Consider the following 15,076-nt stretch of genomic DNA (forward strand, 5'->3'; position numbering starts at 1 on the left):
TAATTATCTGAAGATATTACCACATGAACAGATGCTGCTTCCCTACGAACATATTCTAGAAGTTACTGTGAGCCAAAAAGCTCCTGTTAAAAATGCAAACTGCTGATTAACACACTATGGGCAGATATTTTGGTGTTTATTTATTATCTTAACACAACAGTAACAGGAGAGTGGGATAAGCCAGATATGACATGCACAAAATATATCAAAACTCTCTCTGGGGAGGCGGACGACAGCCACAGCAGCGCCGCCTCCTCTCTTTCACACGGCGACAGATCGGAGTTGGGGGGTGGGAGGAGGGGAAAGGTCAACGCTTGAAGGTTAGAGGTAAAGCCCCTCGGGTGTGCCCTCCTGCTTCTTGTACAGGACATTCTCCTTGGACTTCTTGAAGTCTTCATTGGTGACTTTCATACGGCGCTCACGCAGAGCCATGAGGCCTGCTTCTGTGCAGATGGCCTGAAGGACACAGGGAAGGGAAGAAATGTCAAACTTAATTTAAATGTCTTTGTGATAAAAAATATATTATGTACATATTATATTTATATTCTCATGAGTGACCTTAGTTTCTACAGGGTGAACTTGTACCATATGCACACAATATTCTATAGACTGAGTTTTATTTCTTAGTGTTCTTTTAACAATATAAATATTGAATTAGTTATGATGATATGTCATCTTCATGTATGCTGAAAACATGCTCCATGTGTCAGTGTGTAATAATCCACATGAGGGCAGCAGAGCAGAGTGTTAGGCATGAAGAGCTCATATAGTCAACACCTCAGAACCTTGCACAGTAAGATAGATATTGACAGGAAAATTGTTAACAGATGAGTTGTGATGGTTAAACTCTGAAACGCTTTATCTTGTTTTCTTTCTTTCTGCTAATTCAGTGTGAAACACTTTGCTGCCAACACATCAATAAATGATCATGGGTAATCGCAGGCATTTTTTGCCCAGCACATTATTTTTTTTTGTACCTCTCTGGTCCAAAGAACACTTTGAATGCTACATAGTGGAATCTAGTCAATGAGACCAGTAAGAAAAGATGCAGGTTTTTCAGAATCGCCAGTCCAAATTCTTACTTTGATGTCTGCTCCCGATAGGTCGTCCTTCGCCAGGATGAGGTCGTCGAGGGTGACGTCATCTGCTAATGTCATGCGGCTGGTGTGGATTTGGAAGATCCTCCTTTTGGTTTTCTCGTCTGGCAGAGGAAACTCAATCTTACGGTCGATTCGCCCTGAAGGGAGAAAAAAAGAAGGTCACAAACTGCAGTGGTAAAGAGCTTCTTTAAGTTCAACCAGTTTATCATTTCATCTGCTCCTCTGTCCAACGACTATGCCCATACACTGTTACCCTGAGGGTTTTTTTCCCCCCATAGTTCACTGTTAAAAACATTTTAAATTCAGATCTGATCAGTCCTCAGTCCACATGTAAATTAATAACTGAAACATGAATAATGCATTTTCATTTTCTCCATCAAGAGTTTTAAGTAGAAAGATGCTCAAGCGTAAATCTGTGCTTTAAAGTGCATGTGCCAAAGACATTCTTTCTGCCATGACTCAGCTACTTCACAAATTCCCAGAACACTGTAAACAGACAGGCAGTGACAGAGGCAGGTCAAGAGACAGCCAATCAGACTCCTACTGACCAGGTCTGATGAGGGCTGGATCCAGAGTTTCTATCCTGTTGGTAGCCATAATAACTTTCACATCTCCCCTTGAGTCAAAGCCGTCCAGCTGGTTGAGAAGCTCAAGCATGGTCCTCTGGATTTCTCTCTCGCCTCCAGAGTTGGAGTCATATCTACACAGGACAAAGACGAAGAAGGTATGGATTCCAGACAGTTATATATAATTTTTAAGACTCCTTTAAATTTGTTGACATTATCAAGTGCTTTCTAAAATAATAATCCTCTGTACCTTTTAGTGCCAATTGCATCAATCTCATCGATAAAGACAATGGAGGGTGCGTGTTCCTCTGCCACCCTGAAGAGCTCTCGCACCAGCTTGGGTCCATCTCCCAGGTATTTCTGGATAAGCTCTGATCCCACCACACGCAGGAACGTAGCTGATGTCTGATTTGCCACAGCCTTAGCGAGCAGCGTCTTGCCTGGAACACAGCACGTGCAAATTTTCATGATTTAGTAAATACACAAAGTATTAACCTACAGTCCTTTAAAAAGGGAAACATAAGTCACAATTCAATAGTCTATTGCTTTGTGATATGAGGCTACTTGAGAGCATGCCAGTCTGTGCAAAGATGACAAATGCAAAAGAATGGCAACTTTACAGAGTCTAAAATATAAACCATATTCACAGCTATTAAATTAATTTAATAATATCCACATCACTGTAAAAACATAACTCAAGGGAACAAGTAGAAGTTTCCTAGCTTCTAGCATCAACCTGCTCAGACCTTGTGTGCTGCTGGTTTTCCATTCCACTTGTCTGAATAGTGTTAATGTTAGTAGGGCAGAACAGCAACACCTACACGCTTTTTTATCCATTTGCGATATATCCATTTGGAGATGTTTGAACGCTTTCAGTCAAAGAGTTTGGCAACAAGCTAGAACACAATGTTTTTTCCTGTGACTTTGAAAGTGAAGTGCAGACTTACCAGTTTCCCAGGACATTTTGTTCACATTTAAATTCTTTTTTTTTCCATTTGGTAGAAATTGACCTTTTGCATAATTCATGATTTTTTTAAGGCTGTGATTTTCTTAGCTGAAAATCTTTTCATTTGTAAATTAAAGCATTCAACACTGATACTGGATATAAAATGCCATCTTCATTCACTTACTCTAATGTGACATTCACACATACTTTTCAGTAGAATTTATTGTTGCCAACTGCTTTTGCTTAATACTAACCTTATTAACAAATCAAAAAAAGATCAAGCAATGTGCACTTTACTGTAGGCTGCCTGTGAAATGTGTTGTCTGCTTGTACTTCCAAGAGTCTAGAAACCACTATTGGTAACACAATTCATTCATGCCTACCTGTGCCAGGTGGTCCATATAAGATGACGCCTTTAGGTGGCTTAATACCCATCTCTTCATAATACTCAGGATGTGTGAGAGGCAGCTCCACTGACTCCTGTTTAAAAATAAAGGATAAAACTACATAGTCAGTCTCTATGGTAAAATCCCAGACTCACATATGCATTGAGATTTCAAATGTGGTTTCTCTTTAGTTGTTGACCCTAGGATTTTTGTCCACTGTGGAATTTCTAACAATCTATTAGTAAAATATTTCTTTAAATCCAATGTCTTTTGTATGGACTGCTTTTTACAAGATAGGATAAAGTGGGTTAATGATCTACCTTGATCTCCTGGATCTGATTGTCCAGTCCACCAATGTCAGCGTATGTTTCTTGTGGAGCTTTCTCCACCTTCATTACTGTCACCAAGGGATCTGTGTCATCCATCAGTACACCAATCACAGCATGAACCTACAATGATACACAAAACCCATCAGAATATTTACAGAAGAGCAGTGTATAGAACAACTAAAGTTAAAGCTAGAAGGTTACAGTTAAAGTCAAACACCTATACTTTTAGCATTCAAGTAATGATGGTTGTCACAATGGGGGAGCGTTTCCTCCCACAGCTGTAAATGTGTTGTGCCACAGCTGTAGGTATTATCCAGTTTGTTTATTTTCTTATGTAATCATTTACTCTGCACAAGAATTTATATATGCCAGGATTCTCTGTTTATGCATAAATGACAAACAAAATCTAGAGACTTTATTGATGTAAAATGAGTAAACCTAAAGCTGAAGAGTACCTTATGGTTGAGCAAAACAGAACACCCTGGCTCCAGCAGATCCTTGTCCACAAAGGACAGGATGCTGACATAGTGCTCTGATCCCACTGAGGTGGAAACAATGGCATGATTATCATCAATAATTTCCTCCAGAGTTCCCACAGACATAGGGGTTCCCCTGAGATCATCAACCTTTGACCTCTCCTCCTGTTAGTAAAGCAAAAAGTCAAATATTTGTAATATTTATTATTTAAATAACACAAAGGACTTGATGGACTTAGATTACAAGCACCAACCTCTTGTTTTTCTTCTAACGGTTTCATCTGTTCCTGGTTCCTGATGAACTCTTCCTCCATCAGTAGGTAATCTTTGATTCGCTCCTGCTTCAGCAGCTTCAAGCGGCATTGAGTGTGAGGGGTCACTAAAAACAGGTAACATTGGCGAACTTTATATGCAAATTCTTATAACGTTATTTTCACAACAACCGTTAAATATAAGATGTTGTCATATGCACATGAGAAATATGCACTTTAAAACTGCAAAAACTGGCAACAATCTTACCCAATGGCAGTTTACTGGCAGCATCTGGTCCCTTGGTCTTCTTCTTTTTCTTCCCAACTCTGGTGGGAATAGGAGGCTCATACTTCTTCTTCTTATCCTTAATTAAAATGTAATATTTAGAAAAAACAGGATGCATATGTTTTGCATTCAGGTTTTGCCTGTGCTACGCCAGTTTTTGTAGGTAAGGTTATGACTGCTACTATTACCAGATTTTGTTTGTTAGTTATTTCGAGGCAGGTACATATAAACCAGACTAGCTAGTAGCTGTGTCATTCTTACCTTGTCATCCTTCTTGCCTCCCCCTGGACCGTGTCCACCACTCTGGCTTTGACCCTGGACAAATGAGAATTATGTTCATAAGATTCATAAGTTGAGGAGTTGTACATGCTAGTTTGTGTAATTTTTACCGTGATATTCCATATGCCAGAATTGCTTGTTAGCTGAGCTTCTTACATTATTGTTAGCTCAGAGCGCCGGTACCTGATTGCATATCTTGATGTTACCAAAAATGACTTATCTCACATTAACAGGGAGATCAATTTTAACAGCGTTACTAATGTCACCTTAGGAGAAACATTACGAACCAAACAGATCCTTGGTGTTCAGGGCCAACGTAGAATAACGACGGCTGCAACCAAGGAAAAGCGCTAACATAGCTAGGCTTCAGCTAGTAGGCTATTACTTAGTTTAAACTGCGCTGTTAATTCACAAGTAAGATGCAAATTTACAACAGTACACATGTACTAAGTACAAACACTGTGAGCGATGTTTAAACCAAGAATAATATGTTTTATTATAACAAATATACGAGCCGATGAGAAATTTGCTTGCTCACTTACCATTGTTACTTGTCGCTTTAGAGTGACGTCAGATGGTATGGCGACACCGTAGGACCAAAAAGCCAAGCGAAACGAAATGACACCCAATGGTGAAAACTAATGGTGACGTTTTTAATAATATATTATTTCCATACATTCTGTTTGAGTTGCAGTTTTCAATATTATTATTTTTTGCTTCATTTTAATTAAAAATGCATGCACATTTTATTGACTAATTAACTTTTCTGCTATAGCTGACGTAATTTTACGCCAATTTAATAAGCGAATAAGCTAAGTACATAAGTAAATTAGCTAGTTGTTTTATTTAGCTAGGATATTATTAGTTTCTTCGACCGCCATGTTTATTTCACTGCTACGTTCAAAAAGCAATTAAAATATTATAAATTACGCAACGTTGTTTCACTTACGAGAACGACCGAAATTTTGATGTTTCGACTACCAGTACCAACACAGTGTCCAAGATGCAGCACTGACACAAGTCATGCAGTTCTCAGGCGCTGTACATCTCTACAAACTGTGGATGCAGTAGAGTAAGAACAACTTTATTTATTCACCTTGCATGTGGTGCCAACTTTCTGTTGAACTATTAAACACTGAATGAACATTGCATGCAATGCCATTGTTATTGTTCTTTGCACATTATTGCACATCGTAGTGTCATTCACACTTAAACAACACAAAAAGTGACTTTATTGTGCGTCACAAACAATAAGAATTGTGATTAACGGCAACCAGAAAAGGTTAACTTTAACAAAACACATCAGAGAAAAGAAATTATAGCACGACTTGCCCAGTTTCTCACAGTAATTGTTTTCACAGAGATTATTTAATTGGCATGGTTGACATTTACTCTTTATTTTTATATTAACAATAAATCAATAATTATGGACACGACAATGTCACTGCATTACTTCTATTCTAACAGCTTTATTAAGGCATTATAGCTGTTTGTGCAAGTCTGCCACAGCTTATCTCTTTGATGGAAGATGTCAGTATATGTCCAAAGTATGTACACAACTTAGTCTCACTCTCTCAAAAGGTTGCATAAACATCATCTCTTCTTCCCCCAGCAAAATAATAAGTCCAGCTGAAACGCAAATGATGGAGTATCGATAGTCACCTATGTAGTATAATAGAATCAATCACGCAAAGAAATTCTCAATGACATCACTGTGTGTTTCAAATACTCTCCAACACAGGATGTAACTGTCAGGTCAGGAACTCAGAGTGTTGCCACGCCTTGAAAAAAAGCCCTTCAACAAAAGGCCTTTGTCTGTGTCTGTCCAAGTCAGGTAAGCAGCACACACACTCGTTATAAAGCCATACAAGCACCCCTCAGAAACACACAGGCATTTGTTCCAAGTTATTATTTTTATCTGTGTAGGCACAGTTTCTATGAGATATTTTTTGATTCACCACTAGCCAATTTTGTTGACGTGCTTCAGTATTTGTGTGCAGCATGCATGTTCATGAATATATGCAATCTATGAGCAACATCTTTCAGAATAGTGTGTCACGTTATTGTTTCTAAGGGAGTGAAATGTCTCCATAGTAAATAGAACCTGCTTTTGGGTTCTGTGTGTAGTGTTTTTCCTTCTCTGAATATCTACTGATATTGATTCAATTCCAGCTGTTATTCTCATTTTTATTATCAGTAAATTGGAAATGGAACTTAAATTGTCTCAGGACCTTACATGTCTTAAACTTGGAAGAGTGTAACAATAAATACAACATTTAGTTTAAAACTGATAAATGAAACCTGACTTAACTGACTGTTCCATGTGCTGACCCTTTTTCTGTTATTGTTGACATTCTCCTCTTGCACCTGACATTTGCAGTTTAAAACTATAATGGTGGATTTAACAGTCCCAAGTCATTATTTGCCCTTAATTGTTTGTGATTGACATAATGAATTGTGATTGTCTATTTCTTTAGAAGACAGTTAAATAAGACGTGTGTGTGTGTGTGTGTGTGTGTGTGTGTGTGTGTGTGTGTGTGTGTGTGTGTGTGTGTGTGTGTGTCTTTGTGTGTTTTGTTTGTTTGTTTTGGAAAGGCTACACGAAGTCAAAATCTCCAAAAACCGTGGAAAGTTTTGCTGTAATTATATCATGTGCACATTGCTTCATGTTAAAATATCCAAGGCTGAGTTGGTCTGTTGTGCCTAGTAGCTGTTGCTAGGCTATGGCTGGAGAATCACTAATTCTGGGAATGAGTTACAGAAGGGTGAACCATCTTCCTTTTCATACAAATGTATTTTTTACTTTGCATATAGAGTATTTCTTTGATTCCACATGCCATCTGGATCACACCTCCTACTTCTCAGTTTATGCTGTTATTTGAAAAATATTTTGCAGCAGATGCCTCTCGGATATAGTATTCATAAAACCATTGGAAAACTGCCTAAAATGCCACAGTGACCTCGTAGAAAAATATCATAGCATGTTTTTTTGCAGTTGTCTAAGTGTAGTTTTTAATCAGTAAAACACTAAAGCCTAAGGTGCACCTGGAGGATTCTCATAATAGAATTTCAGACTCATCTTAAATACTTTGAAGCAATTCATGATTCCTTTTAAATCTTCCTACGTTAGGCATATTAATACAGTGTCCATGAGCTGTTCTCACTTTCACATGGGTCTCACTCCACAGACCTGTTATTAGCAATCACACAGTCAGAATACAGCTAAACATTAATTCACTGCAACTCAATAATGAGCCTTGGGGATGCTTTACTTCATTCATATCAATACCCACCACCTACAGGCCAACAACATTAGGGTGTAAAAATATCTTGAATCAGGTCATGTGCAAACTCCAAAGTAAACAGCAGTCTCAAATAAATAGGTTTCATCTCACTCTCATACTATCCATTCAATTCAGCATAGGTCTACTCAGTTTGTAATAAGGTTCTGTTGGGGGTTTTGTCTTCTGTTTGTTCTGATGGTGAATGAAAGCAGAGCTAAAGCTAGAGGCCATTCAGTTGGATATAATACGGCAGGGAAACATTTGTCTGAGTCACGGATAATATGAATAGGAGTGTTATTGATCGTCTAATAGTGAAATTATGTGCATCAAAGAAAAACATTACCCACAAGCTGGGCTTGTTTTTGACACTGGATTTTATGTAATAACCAGTGTTCGAGACAAACCCAGTATTTGTCTCATTAATGCTGTTGATTATGTACAGATATACAGTAGTATGATGCGTTTAGAGAAGTAACTATCAAGTGCTGCACACGAGTTGTGGTTAGGTGTAAAGTAGCGATTTAGTGCATTAGGTCTTTAGAGCATAGACACAAGGGCTCCAGGCAGGCTTTATTTTTATCACCATGGAAACTGAATTCCTTATCAGCGAAGAGGTTGGGGGGTATGGGCATTCCAGCACTCTGAGCCTGGTCCAGATGCGAGACTCCGTGAACTATCGTGCATCGTTCATGTAGCGTGTCATGTCATGTTCTTGTCAAGAAAGTGTTCCGAGATGGTTTGATTCTAGGTTGTTGACAGAGAGGATATATTGGATGTCATAAACTCAGTCTCATACACCACCCAGGTCTTTGTTTCTTACTGTCAGTTGGTCCTCAGTGCTACATCCACCGAGTGTTTTTTGTGCTTTCCCCGATTTCCCCTATCTGTCTACGCTAGTCTCTGCCAGCCGGTTATTCATGATGCCAAGGGCGCCCACGCCTCCCGAGAATCCGTTCTGATGTGAACTGGAGCTGGGCTGCCGCGGGTGCCCGATGGCCATCTCCGATAGCTGCTTCTGCATAATGGCCAGATTCACCTGAGGAGAGGAATAGAGAAGCCAGCAGAGAGGGAGAAATTAGCTGTCTGTGTTTGGAGCAAGTTCCCGTGAAGGCTGGAAACACAAGTCAAGAGACTGTGCCTTGACGGCAGGTACATCTGATTTCACAGGTGTTATACAAAACCAGCAGATGGTGAGAACAAATGCGAAAGATGTGTGACTGAAAGGAAACAGCAACAGTCATTCATTTTTCATATTACAGTACAAGTAAAGTGTGAGATCTCACATAATTGGTGCTGTTTGACATATTCATTTGTATGAAGTCTGTTGAGTTGGAGCTATTGTAAAGATAGTTGTGTGTATTTTATCCATACTGACCATCTTTCCATCATAAAGCCAAACTCTTAACTTCTCCAATACTTTCAGGTTAGATTTGCCAGTGTCACCTTTAGTGCTACTGGTTGACTGGTAAATGTATTTGTGTGAGGATGAACCTGAACTGCTGACCTCTGATTCAGTGCACGGACAGCTGACCTTGCATATCAGCGACTCAGTATATGAAGTCTTCCACCACAGCATTTTAGAAGGACTGCTGCAGCCTACAAACAAGACCCACACAGTCTAGCACCAGTGTGAGCCTGTGGGTTTAGCAAGTTAAAAGTCCACGTTGAAATGAAGTTGCAGCTACAGATTATCAGCATTCAGAGACCCCTGATGGAAAATGCAAAGGTCAGCATGTTACCTTGTGCAGCAGCGTTTTAACTTGTAGCAGTCTGGGAAATCTCCGTTCTCCATCTGTTTCCCTTCACGCTTCTGTTTGTTCTCACCCTCTTACTCGCTTCAAAAGGTTCAAACTGTACAAGTCTATTTTTCAAACTGTACAGGTGTGCTTTTAGAAAGAATGTTCAAACACGGACCGGCCCGATAATTTAGACTGAGCCAGAATTTCAATGATGCTTGAAATGTGTAATGATAAACAAACTGATGAAGGTATGGCTGAATCAAACTTAACCGTGAGGCTTTTGTGCTGACAGATGATTATGATTGTTTCCATGTCCAAGATTAATAACATGGGATTACACTACATTAGATGTCACTGCCACACTACAGCTCTCACCTTGTTGGCCGCCAAGAAATCCCTCATGGAGATCATCTCCCCAGACATCCTGCGCCCTGTGTCCGTCTCGCTCTCATTAATAGCGTCCGTCTCAATTGAGGGGTCTCTGCGGGCTCGTAGGTGTCCGGGGGCCACCACGTTCCGCCGTGGGTGTCTGTGTGGATGGTGGCCTCTCCTGGGGAAGCAGCAGCGACACGGGGCCTCCAAGCGCCTCAGCAGCCAGTTGAGGACTTGTTTGATGACGATGGAGATGACATTGAAGAGGGAGTAGATGCAGCAGACGCCAGTGAGGATGAAGAAGAAGTTGCCCAGCCGGTAGGCGACGGTGGCGTGGCCCTCGTAGACGGCCCTTTGGCTGCTCACCATGTCCCCGAATCCGATGGTGCTGAACGCCACAAAGCAGAAGTAGAGCGAGTCCAAGTAGCCCCAGCCCTCGGCTGCGGAGTACATAAGCGAGGCGCAGCAGGACACCAAGATGGCGGCGGCTCCGAGAATAAGCATCACGCAGTAGACCGAAGGTTTCCAGCCGGCGAGGTCCTCGCCTCTGCCTCCGCCGCCTGCTCGGGTCCCCTCGGAGGCCCCGCGGCCATTTTGCGGCAGCTCGATTTTGCTGTGGCGACGCTCGTGGCAAGACTTGAGGACGACGGCGATGATGGTGATGACGCGCTCCAGGAAGAGGTTGAAGAAGAGAATGGTGGCTGCACAGCCGAGGAGGCCGTAGAACATCAGGAAGACTTTTCCTCCAATAGTGGCAGGGGTGGTCATCCCAAAGCCTGGGGAACAGGAGGTCTACGTATTAACAATGAATTTACAACAGATTCTCTACTGATCATTAATAAAAACATTTACAAGTAATTGCTGATGTCTTCTCTGTGTTAGGTGCTAATGGTGACACTCTCCCTCTTTCCCTCTGATATACTTCTCTTCAGAAGATGAGGTGCTTCGCGACAATCACTCCCAAATTGTGGGCTCGTCACTGTAGGACTCCATATTCCTCGCAGTTCCCTGGCGACTGCTGCTTCACGTCTCAATTTGAGCTTCTTGAGGTTCCATCCTGCCTGATATCACCCCGTGTGAAACTGAGATGGGGTTTGTGTGCGACTTTGCCCTTGTCTTGTCTCGTGGGCTTGTGGACTAGCAAGTGAATTCAAAGCGTGTCAAAGTATTGACTGATCCAACCTCAGCGATGTCTGCTTTTTACCCACCATTTAACACTGTTTGCTCTTCTGTCATTTGGCCATTACAGCTACATGCATCGTGTATTGTTGTTTGCTTTGCTTACAGGTGTACAAGATGAATTGTGACGAGAAAAGAAGGCTTTCTGGAATAAAAAAACAACACATAAATTTCTCTTAGTGATAAAAAGACGTAGTCTAATTGCCGCTGTGTCAGAGGCAGGCCTCTTGTGGAGAATTTGATTGCCTCCACATTCAAATTGGTTCTCAAGGTGCTAATTGAGCATCGAGTTTTTCTTCCAAACACGACGATAAAGCCAAATGGGCTTGATTTTATAGATTTGTTTTTCTTTACTTCCCATTTGGTAAGTCTAGTTAAATGTGACTTTGATGAGCCATTTGACTGCTTTAATGAAACATACATGAAAAAAAGAAAGGGAATCAGTGTCAGTACGACACCTGTGTCAGGCTGAAAATGGTGGGTGTTAATGAAAGGGCTGTTTGGCTCTAAGCAGTCCTGACTTTTGTCAGAAAGGCAACCTTACGCCTCCTAGAAATGTAGTTACAGCCAGTTAGCAGTTACCTCATTGTGTTTATCTCTGTATATATATCTGTTCTTATTCTGTTCTCAGTACATTCGATTTTTCATCTTTGTATTTTTTAAACAGAAACCATAGACTCCCTGGATAAAGTAATGATCATGTAGGATCATGCCACAACCACCAATTTTAAATACTTCAACTTTTCAAAATTATTTCTGAGTAATCATGTTGTGCCAGTTTGTACAATAGACATGTCAATACCACCACTATTTCCTAAGTTCTTTAAAGATTCTTTGCTTTTACCTATTGTCTCCAACATATACTGTTAAACAGAACTTGAATCTGAAGTGCAGTCATTGGTTTTGCAGAGAACCCCTTTTTTGTTGTTTTTGTTCTAAACTTATCACTTTATTTCATCACTATCTGCATTACTTGCAATTAAGTAGTTTCATGCAGATCAAAGCCCTAGAAGTGCCACACATGTGGGCTTCCTGCAGACCCGAGGCCTTTAAAAAGCTCCTAGTGCATCTCTAGGTTGTATATAAATGCACAAGAATATCAAGCTGCTGTTTCAAATTTACCATTAACAATCTCCTATACTATATTATCAACAACAATAAATGTTTACTCAGTGTATTTTAACTTGTTCAGCCCACTTGTCTGTTTGTAGCTTGCATAAACTACAGTGCATTTACAGCTGTACAAAGTACAGTGCTGTTGTCTTTTAAACGTTTTTTGAATTTGTCTAAGCTCTGACACACATAATTCTTTGTGTTTTGATAAAAGCTTTACCTAAAGCAATACACCAACAGAGGGACAGATGAGAATGTTAGATAATGAAGAAGATAAAAGGACGCTGACTGATCCCCAGGCTGATGAGACTACATTTAATATTTGGCAGTCTTTCTGATTATGGACTACAGGCAGCTGGATTCAGAGCAACAAGTGGGTTCTTACAGCCTACAGTGTCTCCACAGGGGGTGCAGCAATGATGACATCATCAAGGGTTTTATGATGATGCATCTGCCTCTGTAAGAGCAGAGATAGGATCCTGTTTAAGTTGAAACATCAGAGAGTTGTGTTCTCAGTAATTAAACCAATTCCTGCTTAATGAAGGCAAAGCTTTTGTATAACATGATTAGTCTTGGTCATTCATCACTATTGCTCTGATTTTAATACTACTGATGATTTAAGACAATCATCTCCTCAGAGGGCTTGTCAAACCATCGTCGTCATATGGAATAAAGAAAACAAGAACTGCATGCAGGTACACATATGTACAAAAAAAGCTGGTTTACTGTCTTAACGTGTCACATTTCTTTCACTTCTCTTTTTCTCTGTCTTCAAATTAACACTGACATCCACGATTCCAAAGAATCCTGCTCCCTGTTCACGGTGAACAGGTTATCGGTCCAAAATCTTGCTCTCTCAGAATTGAGAATCACAAAATTTGCCTGTGGACATAGAAACTAGATGAATGCGTAACTATGATTTGTTATGGCTTCGACGTATTCATCTATCCATCTTTATAGTCAAAAGGAAATTCAGCTGCTACAACAATCATAATGGCGTTTGTTTCAGCTGATCTGCTTATGTTCTGTCCATAAAAAACAAATTCCATTTTGGCTCAGAAAAAGTTAGTAAGAATTGGCTTTAATGTGTTAAACCAAGACGCCATCCTCCCATTACGGTCAAGAATAAATAAAGAATTTAACCCGCCTCACCAATGGTCGATACAACAGTTCCCACGAAGTAAAAAGCCCCGGTGAAGTCCCATCGAGGTCTGATGGCGTCCACGCGGATCCCCGCCACGTTCGCCTCCTCGTAATGCCTGAGGAAGTTGTTGAGGTCTCTCCTACTGAGGTTATACTTCTGGCTGAATTGCTCGAACCTCTGCGCCCAGCGCTCCTTCGCCTCTCGCTCTTTCGGCTGCTCCAGCGCGGAGAAGACGGCGGCTCCACACAGGAGGTAGATGATGATGAACAAGGCCAGGAGCAGAAACCTCGCGTTATCCTCGTTTATTGGTCCGGAGCCGCAGCAGCAGCCGCTCCTGCATGCCATTATTTGGCTGTTGTCACCGTGGTGCGGCCGCGGCGGGGCTCCTGTGGCATGGTGGTCTCCAATTAAACGCACAGTCTTTAGAAGAAACGCTAGATGCGTGTGATTCACGCAAAAGTCCCGCGTAATGTGAAGAAGTGGCGATTTAGTCTCACGAGTCTGTCTTGCCCCACGAGCGTTTTGCAAACAAAGTCCGAAACAAAGCGCGGACCCAAATGCGCCTCCACCGACACTACTTTTCGGTGCTAAGACGAGGCGGAGAGCTGCGCGCGGCAACCTGTGGATGCGGTGTCGTGCGGTGCCTCTAGTCCTTCCCCTCAAACACGAGTCTCCACCCCGGAGCGCGCGCTTCACGCGCCGCGGTTGGCTCACCGACGTGCGGGTTCACTCCCAGCTCCTTCACTTCATCGCCGCATGATAAAGTTGCGAAAAGTCTTCTAGGTGTAGATGTAATAGTAAAAATTCAACTCTTAGATGCACAGAGGAATTGAATCTGATAACGAGCCTCTAAATGGCCTGAAGATGTTCGATCTGAGGCGGTTTGATTCTGACAATATAGAGCGTGTTTGCAAAGCGAGATCAATGTCTCTTGACCTTTCCGAGCGCTGATGAGGGATTCATGCGCCCGGCCACGCTTACCCGGGGACGATGTGAGTAAATGTCATAAAGGAACGAGGCGTCGAAATAAATTATTCAGGATTACGTGGACAACAAAGGAGCTATTTCTGTAAAACTGTGAATTTACAACAGGACGACGCGCTCAAGCAGTTTCAGGACCACGGACAGCGCAACGCCAGCTTGTCTGGGTCACACTTTGTTAAATTGTGTAGATCTACACCTTAGAATTTTAACAATAATGTGGGACAGGTACACTTTTACAGTATAAATAAAGTTTGCTGCTGCCAAACTACTTAAAAATACTACATAACACAAGTTCACCACAAAAAATTCACTCATAAATGACAAAATGACCATAAATGATTGTTTTAGGGGCTTATTTTAAAATGACAAATATATGAAATACATAAAGCACAAATGCAAGACTGCTAGCTGTGTAACTCGACACCAGCCTTATTGCATGCACATCTAACAGATTTTATATACTGGTGGAATCTATACTGCACTGCAGCGTATTGATGTCTAACTGGCAATTGGTTGAAGAGTCCTGTTGATTGCAGTGTTGTTTCGCTACTCATATCAGCTGATATGACTTTGGAGTGGCCATTAAAAAGCTATCAACAAGTGATTACTAAAGTCCTATGAGTACCAGACACTGAGAAAATT

At 41.1% G+C, this 15,076-nt stretch overlaps 2 protein-coding genes and 1 long non-coding RNA gene across 4 annotated transcripts; 1 reads left to right on the top strand and 2 right to left on the bottom strand.

Moving 5' to 3' along the window:
• Positions 1 to 115: 115 nt before the first annotated feature.
• On the bottom strand, positions 116 to 5,241 carry psmc1b (proteasome 26S subunit, ATPase 1b). The gene is made up of 11 exons (XM_029140397.3): positions 5,162 to 5,241; positions 4,602 to 4,655; positions 4,323 to 4,419; positions 4,058 to 4,182; positions 3,783 to 3,968; positions 3,319 to 3,447; positions 2,996 to 3,092; positions 1,917 to 2,106; positions 1,649 to 1,800; positions 1,083 to 1,237; positions 116 to 456 (listed from the first exon to the last, which is right to left on the bottom strand). The coding sequence occupies exons 1-11, from the start codon at positions 5,162 to 5,164 to the stop codon at positions 322 to 324; spliced, it is 1,323 nt and encodes a 440-aa protein (XP_028996230.1). The 5' UTR covers positions 5,165 to 5,241; the 3' UTR covers positions 116 to 321.
• LOC114849215 (uncharacterized) lies at positions 5,182 to 8,931 on the top strand. Of its 2 annotated transcripts, none has more exons than XR_008693933.1 (4): positions 5,182 to 5,263; positions 5,604 to 5,691; positions 6,361 to 6,453; positions 7,215 to 7,348. It is a non-coding gene; the product is annotated as an uncharacterized LOC114849215 (long non-coding RNA). The 2 variants fall into 2 exon arrangements; XR_003784585.3 differs by lacking the exon at positions 7,215 to 7,348 and adding an exon at positions 8,801 to 8,931 and having other exon boundaries at positions 5,184 to 5,263.
• kcnk13b (potassium channel, subfamily K, member 13b) lies at positions 5,683 to 14,583 on the bottom strand. The gene is made up of 3 exons (XM_029140398.3): positions 13,459 to 14,583; positions 10,018 to 10,790; positions 5,683 to 8,939 (listed from the first exon to the last, which is right to left on the bottom strand). Exons 1-3 carry the CDS (start codon positions 13,793 to 13,795, stop codon positions 8,784 to 8,786), a joined length of 1,266 nt encoding a protein of 421 aa, XP_028996231.1. The 5' UTR covers positions 13,796 to 14,583; the 3' UTR covers positions 5,683 to 8,783.
• Between the last annotated feature and the right edge of the window lie 493 nt (positions 14,584 to 15,076).

The sequence above is a fragment of the Betta splendens genome, chromosome 24 (assembly GCF_900634795.4).
Source record: "Betta splendens chromosome 24, fBetSpl5.4, whole genome shotgun sequence".
Lineage (NCBI taxonomy): Eukaryota > Metazoa > Chordata > Actinopteri > Anabantiformes > Osphronemidae > Betta > Betta splendens.